Source organism: Silurus aristotelis, assembly GCF_946808225.1.
Source record: "Silurus aristotelis genome assembly, chromosome: 7".
NCBI classification, from domain to species: domain Eukaryota; kingdom Metazoa; phylum Chordata; class Actinopteri; order Siluriformes; family Siluridae; genus Silurus; species Silurus aristotelis.
In genome coordinates this window covers 8,743,590-8,768,040 of record NC_139580.1, presented here as the reverse complement: position 1 = coordinate 8,768,040, position 24,451 = coordinate 8,743,590, and the positions used below count along the sequence as shown (strand labels likewise).

General features: G+C 39.0%; 1 protein-coding gene across 1 annotated transcript in view; it reads right to left on the bottom strand.

Annotated features, from left to right (window-relative positions):
- Nucleotides 1-22,276, bottom strand: part of stox2b (storkhead box 2b) — a 62,949-nt gene extending 40,673 nt beyond the window's left edge. The window contains exon 1 of the mRNA XM_083546959.1: nt 21,286-22,276. Coding sequence (XP_083403085.1) covers nt 21,286-21,613 — 328 coding nt within the window. The 5' untranslated portion in view covers nt 21,614-22,276. The remainder of the gene's footprint in view (nt 1-21,285) is intronic.
- Nucleotides 22,277-24,451: the final 2,175 nt, after the last annotated feature.

The window sequence follows — 24,451 nt, the reverse complement described above, 5'->3', positions numbered from 1 at the left end:
AAACAAAGGAATCGTTATGGCTCTACATGGAGCTCTATTTTTTGTGATTGTAGTCTTCTAACCACCAAATGTGTAGGTTCAACAAGCAGCATGCTGGTTTGTTTTGTCCCCGGAAGCAAATAAAATGTGTAATGATATAACCTGAGCAAATTGGTACAACGGCGAAAATTGCATATAAATTTAAAAAATACATCTTTTTGATGCTTTAATACATACAATGCTTATAAAAATTTAACACTAAAATGTGAAATCCAAATACATCAGGTTCAAATTAGATATTTTTAAAGCACCACATGGCTTCTTCAGTGGGTAATAAAATTCTATTGCCAATGAGGTCAGATATCATCACTTTTCTGCTGTAGCCTAATTTCTGCAAACAGGACACAGTTATGGCTCTTAGCCTAACAAATGCACATCTCACAAAAGCCTTGGCCAAACCACAACTCTATGACCTCCATCCAAAACAAAAACCATGCACGGGCCATGTATGATGTAGACATGTAACTAGGGTTTAACTAGACTGTGGATTAATGGTGTATTGGTTTGTTTTGAACATTTAAGGGTTAAAACATAACAGGAGGCGGGGTTGGAGTTAGCAGAGCTGAAGATGCTGAGATTTTCAGTGGGAATGATGACGATGGACAAGATGTAAGACATTTTGGAGACAAAGTGAAAGAGGCACAATTGAGATGGTCTGGACATGTGCAGAGGAGGGACATGGGGTAGATCAGTAGGAGAATGCTGAGGATGGAGCCACCAGGAAGGAGGAAAAAAGGAAGACCAAGGAGGAGGTTTATGGGTGTGGTGAGGGAAGACATGCAGGTAGTTGAGTTGAAGGAGGCAGATGTAGAGGACAGGGGGGGGGGGGGTATGGAGACAAATGATCTGCTGTGGCGACCCCTAACAGAAGCAGACGAAAGAAGAAGAAGGGTTAAACAGAGAAGAAACAAAATTGTATACCATTTAAGGCAATTAGTTAATAGGAATTGGAAATAGTTTCAACTTGATTTATACCACCCATGGTATATATAAAATATGTACGTTATAAAAGATTAATGGTAAATATAAACCGTTTTCTTTTCAAGATATCTTCATTAAATCAATAACAGGCATGCAATTCACCACAATAACGCCGACAGTGCGGAAAAACATGCATTAACTTTAATCTAATTTTCATACGATACACTGGATACATTAAGACAAGGTGTAGAACCACCTCGCAGACATTACGACACCGTTGTATTCACTGTCGAGGCATATAGTTCAAATCCTTCTTGGATAATAGATTGCAGAAATCGAATGAACGGAACGGTCTGCGTCTGGCTCGCTGCCATTTCCCTAAATGCAGTCTTTGTAGGGGAAATGACAACTGCTATTGCTTTTCTGTGACCCCCTAAAGATCTCACATTCATACCCATTTCCACTGCGTCTCATTCAACAGAACGGCTTGATAGAAGTCGTACTGAAGCCAAGACACCACAGGCAAAAAGACAGCAATTTTGGTCACGTCAATCATTTAAAGTTTTTTATTTTTGTATACAATCGCATGCATAACATTTCCATCCTTGCATTTACCTTAATGAAATGAAGTTAGCAATGCTTCCTGAAATGTCAAGTTCTAGGTCATTATGAAATGTCAATCTATTTCCTTTATATACCTTATAATAATTCACAAGGAGAGTGTTTTGCAGCTGAGACAGGGTAGTTGGTACCAGATGGGCTGGATTAAGTGTTGTAGAATGTGCTGATTTCCTGGGATTTTCAAATTCAAACAGGCTGTAGAGTTTACACAGAATGGTGTGAAATACAAAAACAAACAAACAAACAAAAACATCCAGTAAGTGGCGTTACTATGGGTTGATGAGAGAAATATGGCCAGACTTGTATGAGCAGGCAGAGAGGCAACAGTTAACTCAAACACTTAACCGTGGTGAGCTGAAAAGCATCTCAAAACCCACACAATGTAAAAAACAAACAAACAAACAAAAAATAAAAAATCATGTATATGCATCTTTCCATTCTTGTCAGTGAAGAACCACAGACTACAGGTGAATTTGACAGGTGAAAAATAAAATTAAAAAAAATAATAATAAATTTTTTACATTACAATCTTAAACAGTCTAGATTTGGGTTGTCATGTTTAGTTTTACAAAAAAAGGAAAAAAAAAAAGCTACTAAGAACGCTTTGGGGGGGGAAATAAAATGGGGTAGTTCAGTGGTTAAGATGTTGAACTTCTGATCAGAATGTTGATGGTTTAAAACCCCAAGCGAACAATGCTGGGCCCTTGAGCAAGGCCCTTAATCCTCAACTGCTCAGTTGTATAAATGGAGATATGCAAGTTGCTCTGTATAAGAGCGTCTGCCAAATGGTGTTAATGTAAAATAAATAAAATAATTAAACTAAAAACAGCACAGTATTTTCCTGGTTAAACAATAAAGAAATGGTTTTCTATGCTTAAGAATCTTCAGTGAAGTCAGTCATAGAGTAGATTTATATTTTTTTTATATATGACAAAAACACAGCACTAAATCATGTGCTAAAGGCAATAAATATGAATATATAAAAAAAATACATATAATTAATACATTACAATTACTAAATATAATGTAGCGCTCCCTGTGCAGTGCGGAGCCTTGTGTGTAAAAACAAACAGCACATGGCATCTTGTAATGAAAGCGTATCGGAAGCCGGAAAAACTATTGGTATGGGTTTTTTGCCAATAGTCCAGCAATCAGTCAACCTCTAGTAAGCAGCTATTGTCTGGCACTACCTGTAATATCTTCCCATAAAAATGTACAAAGTGCAAAGTAGGTGCTTGAACAAATCAGACGACACAAGCAGCTCTAATAACGCATCCAAAATATCCTCCTATTAAATGCCACAATATTTCCCCACCAAAGGTTCGCTACTGCAAAAATACGGACATAAAATTCAAAGCTTGTACAAATCCGAGAATAACATCAAACCCGGCGAAAGGTTAAAATGCGGCCACGTTCACAAAGGCACCTCTGTCAGAAGCAAACTTTTCCATCTATAAATGAATCCCTTCCTGGCTGTATGTCTTGTCTGTTTCATCACATCTAAACAGCGCAGACATACTTCACCTGAAAAACGGTCAAAAAAAAAAAGATGACATAAGGAGATCAATGGCTGGCATGTTGCTGAACTCTCCTCGAACTCTTCAGCTGAATTTATGCAAGTAGGTCGCTGTGTGCCGGAGAGATAAGTTTCACTCGCCGTCGCCTGCTGCTCAAGACGGAGCAGCGCTCTCTGACGCTTCATTAGAGAGCTCTGCGCAAGCATTTCAAACACAATCCATCATACAGAGAGGACTGAAACCCAAGCAATTAGGCAGGACACCCCTCTGTTCCTCAAAGACGATGAGGAACGACTATAAAGCCGTATCTCCATTACTCATGCCTGAGGAATGGCGGCTATGTCTTCGTCGAGCTCGGCTCTTGCAATCGCTGTGACATTCTGGCTTTGAGTTTGTGGTCTTGGACTGGACTGCCAACAACATCCCAGTGCACTGCAAACTCGGTGCTTAGCTGGTGGGACAAAAGTCTCGAGTCCTAAGGGCTTTATTTGCTGATAATGATAATGATTATTCCGAAGCAGGGCCTTATCTAGAATATGAAGCATTTATAGAAGCAAAAAAAAGACCTTAAACTGAAAATTATAGTCTGTCTAGTGTATTAAAATCTATTCCATCAGCCCACACAGCATCTAATGATGTATAAATAAGGCTTCCTCAGCTAGGGTTACAGACAGCTGGATATCTCTGCCGTTTTCACCATGTCCTCCTCTCAGGGCTGAGCCGTATGTGGGTACTGGCACACTTCCCGGCAAAGAAACATGTAACAATTTGAGCAATATAATATGTCGGTAATTTATTGGTGGTCTGCGAGGCTGTGCGCCGGTCGTGGGCAGATTTAAGAGTCCCCACTCTGCTGTAAGTCAGGTGTGGACAGACTGGAAGTGGGCACTCTCCACTCAGCTGTGTGTAATTTGGAAACGCATTACAGTGACTGAACGGTGTGAGTTGGAATGAAAATGTTCAGTCAGTACCAATTTAAAACAACACATTCCTCCACATTTTCTATATGGTATACACATGTGTGAATGCTCAGGATTCATGAACTCCTTTTAAACTTTTCTTTAAAAGTTTCCTGGTCTGGCAAATGTCATCTAAAGCGAAATGCAGGTCATTGTTAGGAAACTGATGAGACTTAAATTCTGAGAGGCAGCATCTGTTTTCCTGGTAAAGGTAAGAGAAAAACGCCATGTTTTGGCACGTCTATTGCACACGTGTGAAAGAGTGAAATCAGAGATAGAAGACTAGCAGCATACCTTTTTCTCAATCCCAGCTTTAATTATTTGTAATACACTGTGCAGTGGACTGAGATACAGATTGCTAAAGCAGGGGGCGGACAGATTAAGGAGTGCCAGAGAAAACTTACTGTATGAAGAGTCTACATATGGATCAGGTTTCATCACCACTGGTTAGCTCGTTGTCCAGATCATCATAATCAACATTATTGTAAATTCTGCCTTGTATACTTGAGCCTAGCCGACCTGAGAAACTCAATAAAAAAACCTAAATGATCTGCTCGGATTTCTTTGGTTTTCCTTGCATTCATTCTTGGTTTAACTAGCACTGGTTCTTAGTCTGCACAGCAGTTTTTGGTTTGCTTAGCATTAGTTCTTGCTTTGCCTTGCACTAGTTCTGGGTTTTCTTAGCGCTATCTTAGTTTCCCAGGCAACCGTTCTTAGATTTTAGTGCTATTTCTTCGTTTGATTAGCAACATTTAATGGTTTGCCTAATACTAAATTCACAGAAACGGACAATTTCAATTAACAGAAGCCTCCCACTGACATTACAATGAACCACCTTCTTCTTTCGGCTTTTCCCGTTAGGGGTCGCCACAGCGGATCATCTCCAAATATTAGAATTAACCACCTATAAGAGAGAATACACTTGATCGTCTCAAATGCGGAACACACCACACAAAGTTAGACTCGATTTTCCAGTCACAGGATACATTTAGGGCTTTTGAAGAAATCAGATTTAAATAAAAGCAAGCAACTCAGAAAATATGGTTTGCTTGCCGACAAAAGACAACGCAGTACATACAAAGTGGCCAATAGCACAATCGTGTGTATTCACAATAATCTTTTCAGATATTGTATGTAGTATTTTAGTTGCATTATGACATCACAGCACATTTGGCACCAGTTTGATGATAAACAGGGACAAGATGCAGAACAGTAAATTGTGTGTGAGATTCATACACATAACCATAAGCATTTATAGCACAGTATATAGGCATTTACTGTACAGTGCAGCTAGGACCAGATTCGGGTCCAGATTTGCTGATTACCCTCAATCTGTGGGTCTTAAATAAGTTTCTTAACCTTAAATCCGTTTCTTTGTGCTCGTATTAGAAAAAGTTTTTGAAAGACACTCTAAAGTCCTGTTGCTAATTGAGAAAGAAACCCGAGTGCTAATTCTACAACAGTCCCACACGGGGTCGACTGTGACTGTATATTACAAACCACATATTTGAAAACCATTTTTTAGACCAGTGAGCAGAGACCACACATCATAACCCAAGATGATGCTGGCCTTAGGCAATGAAGCCACCATGACCATTTTTGAGGGTTAGTCCAAGCTTTAAATTACAGCTCTTTATTTTCTTTGTTTTAGAAGCAATTTCTGACACCAGGAGGGTATGTTAACTACAACTGTAGAAGCCCACCCACAAGAAGCAACCCTATCACAGAGCAAGGCTCCAAGCCTGCCAGAATATACATTAATCCAAGAAAGCTGGCATGAGAATGTTATGCTAGGTTCGGCTTCCCCTGAGACGCATTAGTTTCATTAAAACCTCATGAATTAACTTCTCACTGTAAATAAATCCACCGAAACAGATTCCTGGTAGAGCCTTGTCAAATGCATTGAATTACCTTATGCTTTATGCTGTAAACTGGAGGTTTTCCAATGTGCAAAACCTCAGTATACACGCCACCGATTGACTGGACGCGTAACTCAATTGAGATCAATAATGAAAGTAGGTCAATCATGTTTATTTTTTCCACTCTGCCAGCTCGACTGTGTGTGCTAATATTGAAAAAAGCTTTACAATGAAATGCTTCTTAGCCGATTTAAAGCTCCAGGAAGCAGATACATTTATCTAAAAATACTACTAAACAACTCCAACCGCTACCGTATACACATTTAAGTGACGAATAAAGGGCGAGTACACATTATAGACCGAGTCAGTAATCTTGGAGCTGTTCCTATACAGGCTACAATCATGCTTTTTAGTTTCCTGACAAGGGATTCCAGGTTTTTTGCAAACAGACCATTATGGTTGACATTTTAAATGGTTCAATGGCTTCTGTCAAATTCATCAACATTTCGTTCCAACAGCCTTTTCACGAAGGGTAACTTTGACCCCATTTAACAAGATTTTGTATTCGGATTATAGATGATTTTACCCACATACACTAAATGTGTCTAAAACTGGCAGGATTCAAATGCAATTAATCCACGTTACCGCAAAATTTGTAATCAACAACTCTGTCCATTGAAATCAAATCCTTCCCGCACGTTTATTCATAAAGTAACTAAAAAAAAAAAAAAAAAAAGAAGGTCAACACTGGTGGTTGTTCAACTTTAAAAATGAAAATCTGATCGCTTTATTAAATGTGGATAATCTCATTACGGAAATTCTTCACACCATCAGACATTCCCGACACCTGAAACAGTCATTATTCTATAGCTTTTTTAATCTGTTTTTCCCTCATTAGCTATGGGTTTGCGTTAGTTTCCTAAGCCAAAAACTAATATGCCATTAGTCTTGGTTTATCCCACTCAAAATTAAAAAATTCAAATAGAGATTAAAAGGATGTGTTCAAATCTCAGCAAAGCCAAAGAATCACTGCTGGACTCTAAACTTACACTCAACTTTTAACACTGCACATCTCCTATTTGTATTCTTTACTTCGCACTGATTGACAGAAAAACTACACTGAGCTTGATCGGTAATGAAAACAGGTCATACGTATGGATAGATACGCCGTGTTAAGTGTTGAGACTGCATGAATGCTGTTTTAAAATTCCTCGCTGAGTCTTTACTTCACAGGCGGCTCCAGGCTGCAATGTTTTAGCTCTCAGTAAATTGTAACAGATGCTTTCAAATAACAAAATACCCATCAGCCCCGACCACTAACATATACAAGGTGTGCACCATGACCTCAGTTAGTAAACTCGAACCTGTTCCTGTAAAGGAGGTCTTGCTCATACGTATGGTGTAGTAGCATGGGCAACACCAAGATTCTACACACACACACACACACACACACACACACACACACACACACACACACACACACACACACATACACACACACATACACACACACATACACACATACACACATACACACATACACACCAGTAGATATCCTGAAAACTAAGGAAACTTTCATCTATTTCTAATTACTTATTTTCTTAGCCACTAATTTCTTAGACTACATTACATTCTTATAATGTAAACTGTTCACATTGTTGAATTCCCAATGGAAACTTTCTACAAAAATAATATTTCTCTTAAATGTAGAACAAGCCTGTTTAATGGTTTGCCACAAATTGAGTACAGAAAATGCACAACATAATTGAGGGAAACCAGAGTTTCTGCAGTTTTTAATACTAAAACATATGCAATGTGGGCTATTATTAGGTGGATTGGTTGGTGTTTAATGATAATGAAGGTGAAAAAAAAAACATTCTTAGTGAACAACTCAACACAGGATTCAAGAAATAGACTAGAATTGAAGAAGAGTCAATTAACACTATTAATTTATTTTCTTCTTCAGAAATCATGGCCATGGTGGACTTATAATCTAAAGAACTGATTACTGGGCTTGTGCAGGAACCACACAGGACACCGACCACACTTATTTGAAACCTATGGTCAGATTAGCTTAGCTGACCAACCAAACATACCATCTTGGGAGGAAACTAGAGAACAGGACAATGTAATCTCAAATGATGTTAATTTATTATCTGAACAAAGACTAAAATAATCCTCTCAACCAGGAAGTTAAAACCAAGTTCCAGGACTCCAGCTCACAATGTTGAAAATAAATTATCAAAAGTGTTCATGTTGGTTTTTCACCCACATATGCTTGGATGATGGAATTGCCAAAGATCAGTAATGAAAATAAGACATGCATAATTTTTGCATAATTTCTTGTCACTTGGCTTTGATTGCTGCTGTAAGCTTAAATGAAAAATGTACTAGGAAACTTATGTTAATCCACCAACGTGGTTTCAATTGCAGACTTCAGACTGCTTTAAAAACCCTATTTAGCAAATGTGTCAGCTGTCTGCTGATTTTAAATCAACATCAGAAACGCCTGGACAAACGCTGATACTAAAGTCCAACCAGTGACATACAGTGTAACCGCACTCCATGACGTCAATTAATAAACTCCGAGCTGTTCCCACAGTGGCCATAAAACTTTTCCAGTTCTTGACATGGTTTTGATTTTAAAATGGTACACAATTTTTTTTTCTTCAATGTGACACTTCACATTCAGAAATATGGCACACCAACTTCTTTTTAAGAAGCAAAAAGCAGCATAGTTCTTTGAGTCCACCACTTCACCCACATACTCAATGACTTGTGTCCTTGATCCATCAGAAAGCTCAGGTTTTTGGGCCTCAAGAAGTTAGCAAGAAACCATTTCAATCCAAGTACCTCATTTCAGCAACTTTCTTTGGTCCCACTTTAATGGCTGAACAGAAAAATATCCAGTGCCCCAGTATTCTGACTGATATTGAAGATGGAGATGCCATTTGGAGATGCCAAACAGACCATTCAAAAGTAGTGGGCAAATAGAATTGTGTAAAATGTTTCTCTACTTTTATGCCACATTGTTCTGTAACCATAACATTCCATTTATTTCAATCATGCTGTACTTTTCATGATTTTCACTGGTCCACCTCATCCACCCAACATACTATGTGATACCATTACAAGCTGCATTTTCCTGGTACCAAGAAAACTGTTCCCTTAAACTGGAAAATACACACAAATACATTTACACAGTGGTCAAATCAACAATAGAGCAATACAACAAAAGAAAGAAAGTTTTTGTAAAGTTACTTGTAAATCTAACCTTATTTATTGAAGACACCACTGCTGAAGTATCTTGCATTGGGTTAAATGCCAACACTCTCTTGCCAATGAAGGACTTATATAAAAAAAATAATAATAATAAATAAATAAATAAAAAATTGTAGTGACTTTAGAAACACTTTTTTCCTATTCCAGGCTGGGAAGATCAACCCAGATTTGTCTATCCAAAGCTCCAGATTTCAGTCTTTCAGGGAGATCTTTAGACATTGCCAAGCCAAATGTGAGATATAATCTCTCCAGTGGGGCATGAGTTCACAACCGGGTCCTCATCCTGTGGGATACGCTGGGATAGAGCTCAAGCAGAGTTGACCAAGCAGGAGGCACCCTTGAAAGGTCTCAAACACCTTATCCAACTATGCTTAAACTGGCTCTACTACAAGACAGTTACTGCTCTAAGGCTTTCCCTACTTTCCTCATATCATCACATAGATTAAACAAAGAAACCCTGTTGAAGAGCTTCATTTCAGCTAACTGTTCTTGAGAGCTTTTTTTAGTTGGTTCCTACCCACAGATCGTGCCCATAGATGAGGACAGAGGCATGGTTTGACAGTAAAAAGACATCATAACATATACACCATCATCAGCTCACACATTAACAGCCATGCTTCTTTGTTCGCACTGATGCGTTTTTACTCAGTAATCACTGTGTCTCAGCATCCACGAGATTCACTCCATCAGCTGAGAACTGGGTCGTATTCAGCATCAAATAAGAGATTATTCACTAGAGCTGAGAGGATTACACAGTTACACAGCTTTCTGAGAAAAATGTGAAAGCGTCTGATGTGGACTATTTGGTATCGATCGTTGTCATGAACATAAAATAAAAAATAAATAAATAAATAAAATCCCTTTGTTTTGAGCCAAAAATTTGGGAAAAGATTTTAGTTGTTTTCTTTGAGTCATAACCACATACGTGTAAAACTGCAAAATAGAACAGGAAATTTATTTCCGCTCCCAAACGCGATCTTCAACACTGAAATCTCACACTGACTGATTTCTAGACAGGTCTAAACTCTGTTTGACCCTGTCCAAATCTTTAAACATTATTTAAAGAAGCTGGATAGATGTAGCTCTGTTTCCCTTTTGAAACATAGGAGACCGAAAGCAATCGATAAAATGATGGGTGAAGGTGAAATATCAGCACGGTGAGTAAAAACTGTAGAATCCTCATCATGTGAAAATGGTGTAGTGTAATGAAGTGCTCTTGTAAACTGTTTGTAACTTCAGGACGGTCGCACTGGATCTGTTCTGTTGTGACTCGCGAGCATCAGGTTGAGCAATCAGATCGCTCGCAACGTAGTGATAAATTCAATTAAACCGGTGCGAACAAACACTACATCTAAAAGCAGCGAATAACAGCAGCAGAAAACGATCACATTTTTACTCACTGTTGTGGTTTTCCACAAATTATGCACTTGTACACCAATGCATTTCTTTTTAAGCCTGTTAGCTGCATTTCTCCAATTCATTCTCTTTTGATAGCATTTGTTTGCTACAACAGTAACGAACATGATTTTTCTGCAGCTTGACTACGTTTAAATGTTTGTATATATTTTATTTATGTATACATTTAATAATTATGTGTTTAATCATTTAATTATATCTTTAAAACTAAATTAATTGTGTATTTTTTTTTAAGCACGGTTAACTTTCCATCTGCAATTATCATCAAGTAATGATAAGCAAAACATTTAATTGTACGATTGATCGATTATCAAAATAATCATAGTTGCATCTGTAAAATCCATGACAGAAACAGTATTCTGACGACGGTTTCAACACGGTTGAGTAACACAATAATGTGTTAGCCATTTTATAAAACACTGCACGTTTCACAATATTCCCTGATGCATTTCCCCCCCATCATGTGTTCCTGCTGCCAAGCCTGGAGTAAAAATATCCCTGTTCTATTTAACCACAATAACAGGACGCTGCCTGTATAATGGATGGAGAGACGTGACTGGCAAACGCTTATAAAATTCACACCTTATGAAGGTAACGGGAGTTTTTGTCTGGAAAATGAAAGGAAACATTTTACGTTCATATCAATTTTCAATTTCAAAAAGCTCATCCGACATCTTAATGAAATCGATTTTGCCTCCACATGCCCAGTGACAGTTCTCCTCCAACACTACAGATCCTTCCCCTAAGGGAGCTCCTTTACTGTTATTAACTCGACATCACCTCTTGACAAGCTTAATAAACATGTTACGCTGGCGAATTCACATGCCTCTACACTGCACTACTGATTGTGATCATGGGATCATCTCGATTGAATAAACAACCATCTGCAACAGTTGTACGTTTAGCTCAAGTTGTTTTTAATGACTTAAATCAGAAGCTTAACAGTCAATAAACCAAGAGACTTAATTGGGGCTTATTTAAAACACTGCTGTCACCTGACATGTGGGTGGTGGTAGCTCAGTGGTTAAGGTGTTGGACTTCTTCAGTCATGAGTTTAAATCCCTGCACCACCAAGCTGCCACTTCTGGGCCTTAGCACTCGACTGCTGATCTGTAGAAGTAATAAAAGGCTCTAAATCAGGGTATATGCCTTAAATCTAAATGTTAATTTAGTCTCATGCTCAATATAAAGGAAAAGTTGGAAGAGAACAAAGTTTTGAATAGATAAACAGAATGTCAATTCTAAACACTCAACATATATAAAATTTTAGCTTTTATTAAAAAAAACTTATAGAGAAGGTTATACTTAATATTTAATATTATACTTAAAAGTAGATAATAAATAAAAAATAATACTATGTATTTAGACCAACAAAAGCATGTGCTTATATAAAGCAGGAACATAAACAGATGCTTAAGCTCATTTGAATTGGCTATATGAATAATTCAGTTTGATGCTTGGTGAAGAGTCCAAGCTACTGCACGTGATGGGAATGAACAAAACGAAAAGCTTCAGTTCTGTGCAACCCTGCACTCTAGTGGTGGAAAAAACAAGCGCACTGATTATCAGACTGCAATTCCACTGCTGTTGGATCCCAAACAGGGAAAAGATTGAAGTCTTTAAGTCATTAGCAGCTTCATGAAATGGATCAACACACAGAGACTGTACAATAACTCAAATATTACTCAGGATAATTCATTATATAATCCGCACCGAAATCTTTCCGTACAGGGCTATCGGTAAAATCCTTTTTTACGTTTGGAAGTTAGATAGTTAAAATCTGTCTGGCGGAATGCAAGTTTGTTTAGTCTCCACCTGGCACTTTAAGTTCATCTTATAAAATTTTTATTAATAAACTTGGAAGAAATAAAGAAAAAAAAAACAATGCCAGGGATATAATAAACTAGAGTTAGCAGAGTGTCACCGTGGCTACTCACTCCTACCGAAAATAAGATTTGTATTGCGCATGCATTGAAACACCAAAGAATCAATATCACTAGCTTTAACCGCTAACCAGGAAGTGGCTAACAACTAATGTTAGCGCTATGAATTCTTTAGCATTTTATGTCCAGCTTCAAGAATTTCACTCAGGAGAAAATCCATACAATCAATTGAAAATTGTTTTAAAAAATGTAAACTGTTGATGTTACAAATGCTAATAATAATAATAAACTGCATTAATAAAAAACGACAAGCAACGCTTCAGCTTGAGGTGATGAACAGATGGCTAGAATTTGGCCCTCAGGATTTTTTGGTAAACAGCAGAATTCATGGTTCCATTTATCACAGCAATTTTTCCAGGTCCTAAAGCAGCAAAACAGCCCCAGACCATCACAATACCACCACCATATTTTACTGGTGGTATGATGTTTTTATTTCTGAAATGTGGTGTTACTTTTACACCAGATGTGATGAGACACACACCTTCCAAAAAAATGTTCAACTTTTGTCTCGTCAGTCCACAGAGTATTTTCCCCAAAAGTCTTGGGGATCATCAAGATGTTTTCTGGCAAAACTGAGACGAGCCTTTATGTTCTTTTTGCTCAGCAGCGGTTTTCGTCTTGGAACTCAGACCATTTTTGCCCAGTCTCTTTCTTATGGTGGAGTCATGAACACCGACCTTAACCAAGACAAGTGAGGCCTGCAGTTCTTTGGATGTTGTTGTGGGGTCTTCTGTGACCTCTTGGATAAGTTGTCGCAGTGCTCTTGGGGTAATTTTGGTCGGCCACTCCTGGGAAGGTTCGCCACTGTTCCATGTCACTGTGGTTCGCTGGAGTCCCAAAGCTTTAGAATTGGCTTTATAACCTTTTCCAGACTGATAGATCTCAATCACTTTCTTTCTCATTTGTTTCTAAATTTCTTTGCATCTCAGCATGATGTCTAGCTTCTGAGGATCTTTTGGTCTACTTCACTTTGTCAGGCAGGTCCTATTTAAGAGATTTCTTGATTGTGAACAGGTGTGGCAGTAATCAGGCCTGGGTGTGGCGAGAGAATTTGAACTCAGGGGTGATCAACCACAGTTTTAACAGGGGGGCAAACACTTTCACACGGGACCATGTAGTTTGGGATTTTGTTTTCCCCTCAAAAATAAAAACTTTCATTTAAAAACTGCATGATGTGTTCACTTGTGTTATCTTTACCAATATTTAAATTAGTTTGATGGTCTGAAACATTAAAGTGTGAAAAACATGCAAAATAAGAAACTTAGGAAGAACACTTTCACACCACTGTGTAAAAAAAATTTAAATAAAAAAAATACATACATACATACATACATACATACATACAGTGGGGCAAATAAGTATTTGAATTTTTTTTACAATTAAAAAGAATGGAGAGATCTGTAATTTTCATCGTGGGTACACTTCATCTGTGAGAGACAGAATCTAAAAATAAAAAAATCCAGAAAATCATATTGTATGGTTTTAAAATAATTACCATTTTATTTCATGAAATTAGTATTTGATCACCTACCAACCAGCAATAATTCTGTCTCTCACATACCTGTTAGTTTGTCTTTAAGAAGCCCTCCTATCCTCCACTTATTACCTGTATTAATTGTTTAAACTAGTTACCTGTATAAAAGGACACCTGTCCACACAATCGGACTCCAACCTCTCCACTATGGTCAAGACCAAAGAGGTGTCTAAGGACACCAGGGACAAAATTGAAGACCTGAACAAAGCTGGGATGGGCTACAGGACAATAGGCAAACAGCTTGGTGAGAAGGCATCACACAGGGCAGAATATGGCAGGAAGTACTAATGAAAATAGTGAAAAAATTTAAATCCAAAACATAGAGCCCATCAGTGTGTCTACCGGATTAATCCGTGCATCATGACGCCATGGATTAGATCATAAGAATTAAAAGAGCACCACATCAGGCCAGATTGCGTTACTGCACGTCTGCACCAATAGAAGAAACGCGTTCCAATACCACACAGCTGCTAAACCAGAGCTGCCCTGAGTGGATGACATTAGAATTCATCATGAATCACTACCTTGCCATGACCCCTGGTGAAAAATCGATCACGATGAATCAACTCTGCCATACTTAACGATTTTCCTAAAGCTGAAGGTAGATATGAGACCAAAATTTAATATCGTGTTATCTGAAGACGTTCACAATATACAACATGAACCATGAATTTAGTTTTGCCAACAGGATGCAAATGCAACAAACCTTCAGATAAAAAAAAATAAAAAATAAAAGTAACTAAAGCTTTTAATCTCTTACACACCCTTTGTGAATTTGCTTACAGTTTATAAAATAGCCTGTGGGTTTTGTTTCAGCTTAAAGAAGACCTGGTAGAGGTTTGTACACTTTTGTGGACAAGCTTCAGAATCGTAATAGATACAGTTAAGCTGCACTTCTCTATGTGCAATTCAACACTAGTGTCCACAACATATTGATCAGATCAGTGCCAGAAAATGAGTTTTTTCTTTTTCCGAGCAGGACATCATGCGAAAAAAAAAAAAAACACTTGTTTTTTTTTTAAACAATTAGTAGCGAATAAACATAGGCGGACATTTTAACCACCTTTTTCTCCTTCTCTTTATCATCAATGTTTATTAAAGAAACCTATTAGAAAGCTAAAGTCCTAACAAAGGCAAAAAAAAAGAAATCGCTCCATGGATTGTTTTTTGCACCGGCACTATAAGATGTCGTCAGGTCCGATCTGTGAGGCCATTTATTATTCAACAAAGCATGAGATCATTTGGTTCATCTGTAGTGAATCTGGTGGTACTTTGGGGTGGATCTACATGGTAAAGGATGAGTTTGGGGACGTGCCAGTTCTGTAAAGATTGATGCGACACACCTGAAACCTGCTTCCCGGCATGCATTTATGTGATTTATGTTCTCTCGCCCCCACACTCTCTAGCAGTGATCTGTAGTGTGCGTGCAAGTGAGAGCGAGATGTTGGTAGAGATGAGATGAGACGGCATGGAATTGCAGCGGCACAGAGCAAGCAGAAAAGGAGGTCTTGGACACACTGGGGGACCCCAACAAAATGAACGAGCCTAACCTACTTTTATATAAAAAAATAAAAAATAAAAATAAAAAAATTCTTTAAAAAGCAGGTCCTCAGTTACTTTTTGGATCAGTATCCAAATTTGGAATAAAACTTGGAATGTTTCGCTATTATTCGGAATAGTGAGTAAACTCTGATATCAGTTCGGCATCGAAAAAAGGGACAAAACATTACAAGTGCAAAGATGTTCCTGAAGCATTTTTAAGGTTCTTATTAAATATGATTCACCGGTGACTAAGATGGAGCCGTCTGTACAACACGCATACCGGCGTCTGCATCCGAATGAGCAAGTCACAAGCTGTTTCCTTAACAACAATAAACATCCCTACGAAACAGTAACCGATGAGGCTTCAAAGTTACATCATGCATCAGACAAGAAAGTGGTGAAAGTCAGGAAGGGACATGCCCTTAAGTGCAGGTGTCGCGTTGAAGTCGATTCAGTGCTCAGGCTAAGCGTCTGCTAATTTATGGTTGGGGTAGATGATTTTTTTTTTAATCTTTCTTTCTTCTGAGATCTGTTCTGTGGAGCTTGTGTGGGATCGGCAGGAGAAAAAAAAATTGTGATGTGTAACTGGAGGATGATTTATGCACAGAGCATTGGGGGCATTTCTATTTTTCTCTTTTCTTCTGCTCGGACCTGTGCAGACACACACACCTGAAACACAGCACTAGTGCAAATATGCAAGAGACGATGACATACACACCTCAGGGTACAACTAGGTCCACACACACACAATCACGTTTTCAGCAGCTCATGTTGCAGAGGCACGTCAGCCAGAATAATGGCCCATTTATACCAGCCTAATCCTCACTCAGCTATAAATACTTTGGAGGCTGTTACAAATTTTTTATGTTAAAAAGAGTCCTTCTTTAAAAATGAAAAAAAAAAAACACAAAAGATCTCACTAATCCTCTTCAAAACATCTTGTGCAGGTTTTCATACTGAGACTCTTAGGTGCTTTGAAGCACCTAAAAATGTGACCACTTACTAAATCCCTCTCCTCTCCCGTCTCCCAAGATCCATCAGTGTCAGGTTTGAGGCCTCCGCACTACAACACAAAGCCGAGCTTATCGGATGACATGGACACAACGGCTCAGGAAACGTCTCACTTTGCGGACTCGTAACGAGGCGATGTTAATTGTGTAAAATGAGGAATTTTGCGGTAAGGAAAAACAAACAGACAGAGAAGGTCCCTGTCCATTAATGGAATGAGGGAGACGTCCCTATGAGGCATAAATGAGCCTCTCTCGTTCCGCAAGATGAGACAAACACAAAGACACTGAAACGGCTCTCCAGCCTGCTCCATGCTGATGGAGAGAGGACTGAAAGATGAGACGAGGAAGAAAACCAGCCTGTAGTAATGCTGTGTAATGAAACCTGCTGAGATTTACACAAATGTACTCGTAATGGTTCTGCTGTAGCTGTGTGTCCACTCGCTCATGTAATGGCTGATCTGAGATAATACGTGGAGCCTAACAACAACTGACTAAAAAACTGTACAACAAGTTTCTGCTCTGATTTGGTAGGAATAAAGAAAGAACATATCGCTGTTATAGACTTTAAAATGTTACGCAAAGATTTTAAAACAAAAAAAAATTGCAGACCACATCCAAAAAACACTGTGTGCTATAAGGCTAAAATAGACCAGCCGGGTCGTTTTGCTTAGTAACAAGAGCTGAAGACTTGGCGTACAACGAGGCCCTGTATTTAAAAGCACCCGTGCTTTTTCTAACCTGCTCCAGATCAGCTTATACTTAAAAAAAAAACAAACAAAAAAAAACTCCCAGCTTTGATGCTTTAAGTTCTCACGATGCACCTCTCGCTTTATTCCAGATCGGGGTTTTTTTCGTTTTCTAATAAAATTTTCAAGCACTTTTTGAAACCACACTGAACCTAGTTATTCGGGATTTATTATAGTACGTGTCACAATGCATTTTTACTCGCAAATTTCACTTCTATTATCCAAGCGATAGTCAAACTATGTATTAATAAATTTTTAAAGCAGGATGAGAGAGGATGAAGACTTTCAACATGACAGGTGTCAAGAGAAAAGTACCACAAAATATTTTTAAAATAAAATCATACTTAATCATAATATTGCTTTATTTCTCAACAAAACTAGACTGATTAGTATCACAATTATCATTTGCATTACCGTGCAACTTGCCTTGGATATTTTTTACCTCATGTCTCTGCACAATGCACCTTTATTTTGCAAATTGCTTTTCACTCAACTACCTCATACCTGCACTTTTATACCACATAATATACTATGTATATTTGCACTCATTGTGTAAAGCCAAGTGCATTTTATTGGCTCTGACAACAATAAGCGCATATGTAAACAATTTTCAAGAAACAAAAAGAGAAAAAACAAAAACAGCATCGCTACTCCCCCCATTACTTACTGTAACCTATGAGAAAATAATTCGTACAGTGTGCACATGGTGAGTCTATGGTTAAAAAAAAAAAAAAAGCAGAAAACAAAGTGGGAAAGCTGTGAGCAAAAAGACAAACGCTCCAATCTTTCAGAAACAAATGTTTAACATTAGATTCTCAATTAAATTTAATTCCAGACCACCAAACAAACATTGAGTAAACATATAAAATGAGCACAAGCATGGCTGAACGTGCCTGTCACACATAGGACATGTTAATCCACACTGTTTTGTTTATGTCTGAAGTCACCCTCGCCTCACGACTAGAAACAAAGAATAACTATTGAACCATCTTGGGTTCATTACTTTAAGTATACACTTAATTTTACCTCAGGATTTTGGTTATTTTAATACATATGCGACAAATCACAAGCAATCGTTCACCAACATTAGCTACATTTAACGCATATACATTTCTTAAAATAATAATGAAAATATTTGCTGGAAAAGAGAAATAAGGAAAACTATGTTTACATTTGACAAGGATTGTGCAGTATTTATGCTAATTTTAGATTTGATCCCAGATAAATAACTGAAAATGCAGGTAGTAGAAAGGCATGGATGAACAGACAGACAATTCCTAACATAGTGCTGTAAAAGACTATTCTCTCTACAGCCAACCTGTAATGAAATGCTCTTTGACTTGTGTTGCTCACTAAAGTAACTAGCATATCGATTTGTTGATGGAAAGAACAGTGTTATTTAAAGTGCACTTAGGAAAAGAGGGCTTGGGCTTCACAGGGTCTGGAAAAGGTAAACCACCGCACTGAAGTGTTTCAACTGCTTCAGTCGTATTTCAATCTTCACAAGGTTCAAAAATCAATAATCAAAAGATAAACGGCTGAATCGCTGTATGATTTATACAAACTTAACCGACCCAGAACTAAAAAAAAAAAAAAAAGTAGTTATTGAAAGAACAGAAGCAGCTATAACGCCGGTCACTGACTGATTTCATGTTCACATGAACCACAGAATTTCACATAAGATGATTAACATTTATCAAAATCGATATAACTATTGTTCTGAAACAGTGATAGTTAAAGAGCCTGGTGAGGTGAAAAGGCTGCAGAGATTGTGATTGTGTGGATGTAATTGTAAATGCATGCAAACCGTTTTCTCGAGTCTCCCAATTTATATACAATACCGTAGGTTAACAAGTTACTTAGACTTTTAATATAATATCCATATTAGTTCAGATCTAAAAACCTTTCTGAAATGCTATCCGTCTACACTTGTGGTTTAAAACGCTTCCCCAAAAAACGCTTGTCCATACTGAAATGCCTGAAAACGTCTGCGTCTTTACACTTAAAACACGTACAAAAGCAAAAAGCCTTGGCCTGCAACATTTCTATCGGGTGTATGTTCACTTTCCATCCCCTTAAATTGATGCGATTGTGAACACTGGAAAAAACATGCAGCTTGAAGCTTAAAGAAAGTGACATTAATCTTTATCGGCCCTAATAAACTGAACAGTAGCCACAACTGCAGTACAAAATCTTCCACCATCTTGTTCAGTTGAATTGGTCAAATGACTAAAAAGGTTCAATGTCGTTTTTCTAAATCGCCAGTTACAACATTTCCACTTGTTCACTAAAGGAAAAACACTCTCGGTGTTGACTGAAGACCAAAACAGAGAGGAAAAAAAAAAAAGCCTACAAATGTGGTTACCAATCGAACCGAGCAAATCTTCTGTCTGCACAATCACAAGTATAGAAAGCAGCAATACTGTGGATTTGCACTAATACATGTACCGTGGTTCTGAAAAGAAAAAAAAACTATTTTGTTCCGGATTGCAGATCATTTCCTCCTGTCTGGGTGAACTGGGAAATCTGGAGATTTGTAACCATTTCCTCCATCCTTTTCAACAAAAACTATTTTAACATAACCTGGTGGAATTGGCAAAATGTGACGGCTAAACCTGGTGATCTTTTCAACTGGTTCAAATAAATTGTATGTGTCACAGTTTTATGTTTATACTGCCCATTTGGATTCATACTCTGGAAACATTCAAGTTTATTTATTACACACATTTGTTAAAAACACTGCGCTGGGTGTGGGTTGTGCTTTAGCCCCAGAAAACACTGCAAACAAGTAGAGTCAAACCCTAAATCAGACACCGATCAGTGCCAGTCAGACGGTCATACACCTGATTTTATAGGCAGTTGCCATTCCACCTATTGGAATGAGTTTTGGAGGTCGAAGAAACCCAGAACACACCAAGAAATTCCAAACATGCGCAGTAAGAACATGGGAAAAACTGTTTATACACTGATCGAACTCTGGGGTCTCTGGGGCACTGCGAAATGATAATGATTGGCATCCATGTACTTGTGCCTCCTTCTATTTCCTCATGTGAAGCACAGTGGCCTGGTTCTGATTTCAGCAAGAGCACGAACACACTCGTAAGGCATATTTCATTTGATGACCGTGACCATGCCCCCTGCAAATCCACCCCCCGATAAGACAAGGGGAACAGCGAACAATGCCCAAAAGGACCACACTCCATAATAACCCAGATACCTGCAGACCATACACCCCGACAACAGTGCGCTCAAGAACCCCATCCCCGAAGTACCCAGATAACAGTGCGCTCAAGAACCCCATCCCCGAAGTACCCAGATACCAGCAGACCACGCCGCCCAACAACATGCTCAAGGACCATAACCCAAATACCAGTAGGCGTGACCTGTACAGACACCAACAACAACACGATAAGTGATTACGTCAGCTCACAGCCCAGATAGATGCATACCACACCCCCTGACAACAGCATGCACAAGGACTACAATTCTCGATATGTGCAGACCACGCCCTCCAATAACAAGCATGCGGAATGACCACGCCCCCTAATAACCCAGATACCTGTAGACCACGCCCCCCACACACACACACACAACAGCACGCTCAAGAACCATAACCAAGATGCCTGTAGACCACGCCCCGGACAACCGCACGCTCAGTGACCACGGCTTCTGACAATTTACGGAAAAAGTCGGGAAATTAGATTGTGGAAATCCGCAGCAATTCCTGTTACGATGAAGCACGTAAACAAAATGGATGACAGAATACGGCTGTAAAGGCTGCGGCCTGGTTTCCACACAAACACACACACGACAAAGCGTCTGCAAAAAAAAAGTAATAAAATACACCTGTAAATGTGTTTTAATAAACAGTACCGCGCTGCAGGTGCGCTCATTACCGAGGTACTTGATGTCGAAGCCGCGCGGCGCTTTGAGGGACCTCCGGGTCCAGGCCTCGCGCAGCGCCTCCAGGTGCTCTTCTTTGCCCTGGATGAGCAGCACGTGCTCGTCCAGCCAGCCGAGAAAGAACGTCTCGGCGATGGCGTCTGCTACCATCTTGTTCCAGAAGTGCTCGGTGTTGAGCGCCTTGAACTCGGCAAACACCTCGTAGCCGGTGTGGTGGCGCGGCGGCTCGGCGCTCTCGGTCACGCCGCGCGACTCCGCGGGTGCGCGCCGCGACAGCACGATGGCCAGCGAGTGCGGCGCGAGCTGCAGGAACGGCTCCATTCTCCTCCGGGGCTGCGCGCGCGCGCTGACCGGGATCACCACGCGCGCATGTCTCGGGTTGTTTATTTTTTTATTAATTATTCTTTCAATTAATAAATAAATTTAAAAAATAAGGATAATTTTTTTTTTACGCCGTTACCGAACAAAGAGCGAGAGAAATAGCGCTGAGTTCATCATATTCGGTGTGCAGGCGCTGGGACATGTTTCCTTTTGGCGGATGCGTTTATTTCAGCGCGTTGCACGGGGGGGAAAAGCACAAATAAAAAGCGCGCGGGACAAGGCGTCGTTAATGCGGACAGCGTTACTACGGCTCTCCGTCGATGGCGCTTGATCTCATCCGCCTTCTCACCTTCAGCAGCATCATCGGCACGGACACCGTCAAGCATATCAACATGAATCACCGTGAAGGACGGGCCGCACGACCGCCAGGCCGGAGAGCTACCTCCAAACGCCGAAATGCAAGAGAATGACGGAAAACCGAAATCCAGAGAATTCTTTAATCTATATGTCTATAAATAGCTGTTATTCCGACGAAACGGGAGCGCTCGCGCCGGCGCGTGCCTTCGCCTCCCTCCCGGTGAGTCACTTTATCACCTAGGCGCGTGCGCTGTGCCAGGTGTTTGGCTCCACGCGCCCCCTGTCTGTGGCGCATTGCTACTGCAACTGAAACTTTTTTGTTGCTTTTTTTTTTCATATACATCTGTGCAAAATATTCAATTCAATTCAGTTTTCTTTTTTATAGATAGATAAAACTTCATTGTAATTGCATGGTACAGGTAAGGGATTTATACATCTCGTTGCATAGCCAACGACTATGATACATTAAAAGTACATTTAATAATTGCAGCAGCTACCTATGCGATACAATACGATTCACCCCATTATGTTGCAATGGTCCGATTTTGATTTGATTCAATGCAATAAAGAAAAACTATACAATACAGTATAGTACAGATAGTTCACTTTTATTACTTGGTTCAGACAGACAGCAAATCATAAATGTACCTAAGTGCCTTCTGACTTCTAATGCATGGCCCTTTCACAAACAGGCCTATGTTGTGTAAAAAAAAAAAAAAGATCAAATAAAACCCAGTGGCGGCCCGTGCATTCGGTACCTGGGCCTTCAGTGGCGATGTACCCAACTTAATCCACCTCTTAATACCACCACTATGATGTTGCAGTTATAGAAACCATCAATACAATACAAAAACGCAATATAACAACGCGTGACATTTCACAATTGGAGGATGAATACCATTTTACTAAAGCAAGAAACCCAGTTAAGACTCCAAACCTCTACACTACAACCGCAACTGTACACCTACATCATCTGGAGCAGTTCAGAATCAATATTTGTCTAATAACATGACAAAAACATAAAAAATATAAATAAAATACAACCTACTCACCAGAGATGCAGACTCACAATTTGCACTGCTCCCCAGAGGCTGTAATCCAGTGGTACTGCTCGTATTCACTGGCCTGAAAGTTTAGAACAAACCCTTTCCCAGCCTGAGACAAGCTAGCTAGCTTCGGGGTTGGCCGACCTCCTCACGTTGTCTAGCTTTTCTTCAAAACGTATTGTTAAGTCCAAGACCAAATCAATTTCTCTTAGGTGTAAAAAAGTCTAACTGATGCATGCTACGAAACGAAGAGGATAAACTGTTGGGAATAAATTAATACAATTTCATGGAACAAATATTAGAATTAAGGTTGTAAATGTACTTCAGTGCTTCCAATAGTGTTTAGGCCAGCAGAGAAGTCTTTACTGGCTCTGACCGCCCACAAATGGTGGCACAGTAGAGTCTCAGGACTGAATTTTTCTCAATCTCTGAATAATGATTTGTTATTAAGACCCTTAAAAGCTTAATAATTTTGGATTTATTCTTTTTTTGCACAGGAGTGAATATCAATAATGGGGCATTTACAGCAGCAGTGCATTAAAACCAGTAGTTTTGAACTGAATTGTTCAAACAATATACATTCTATCATCTTCAGTAATCGCTTTATTGTGGTCCGATAGGTATATAGAAATTGATTGGTGTTTCTTATTGATGAGAGGAAAAGGGGAATCCTGGTTAATAATACAAAGTGGGTTCCAAAAGTCTGAGAGCACTAGTGAAAAAAGCATGATGATCTCTAAGATCATACTGCTCAACTGGTCCCATCATCTCTCTGGCTACAAGAAAGACATCCTTCCAGACTCTTCTGGCTTCGAGGTGGTGGAACAAACTTCCTCTTGCTGTCTGAACAGCTGATCTCTAACAGTCTTCAGACAATGTGTAAAGACCTCCCTCTTTCAGCAGTACTTTAATTAGCATTTCTCTTTAAAAAAAATAAAACTATTTTCACTCCCAAAAAAGTTTCAGATGGATGGGATTGTCTGTGTCCTAATGAACCAGCATTACAATATATTTATTGATCGGGATTTCAAAGCACTTTGTAGCCTGCTATGCCAAATGCCTTAAATGTTAATATAAATGCAAAGTTTAATGATAAAATATAGTACCGTAAGAATAAAATAATATTAAGGATTTCGTTTGTTTTGATAGATGAATTGATGTATGAATGGGTGGATGAATGGATGGAAGGGTGAAAGGAAGGAAGAAATTATCTCTTTAAATAAAAATCATTGGTTAAGACACTTTGGGCCTCTAATCAGAAGGTTGTGACGTCAAATCCCCAGCACAACAAAGCTGCTGGGCCTCAAAACAAGGCCCTTAAACCCTCAACTACTCATTTGTATAAAAGAGATCATTTTAAATTTATTCTGCCAAATGCCATAAATGTGAATGCAAATGCCAAATAGTTATAGACCTCAGGCTGAGTATAATTGGA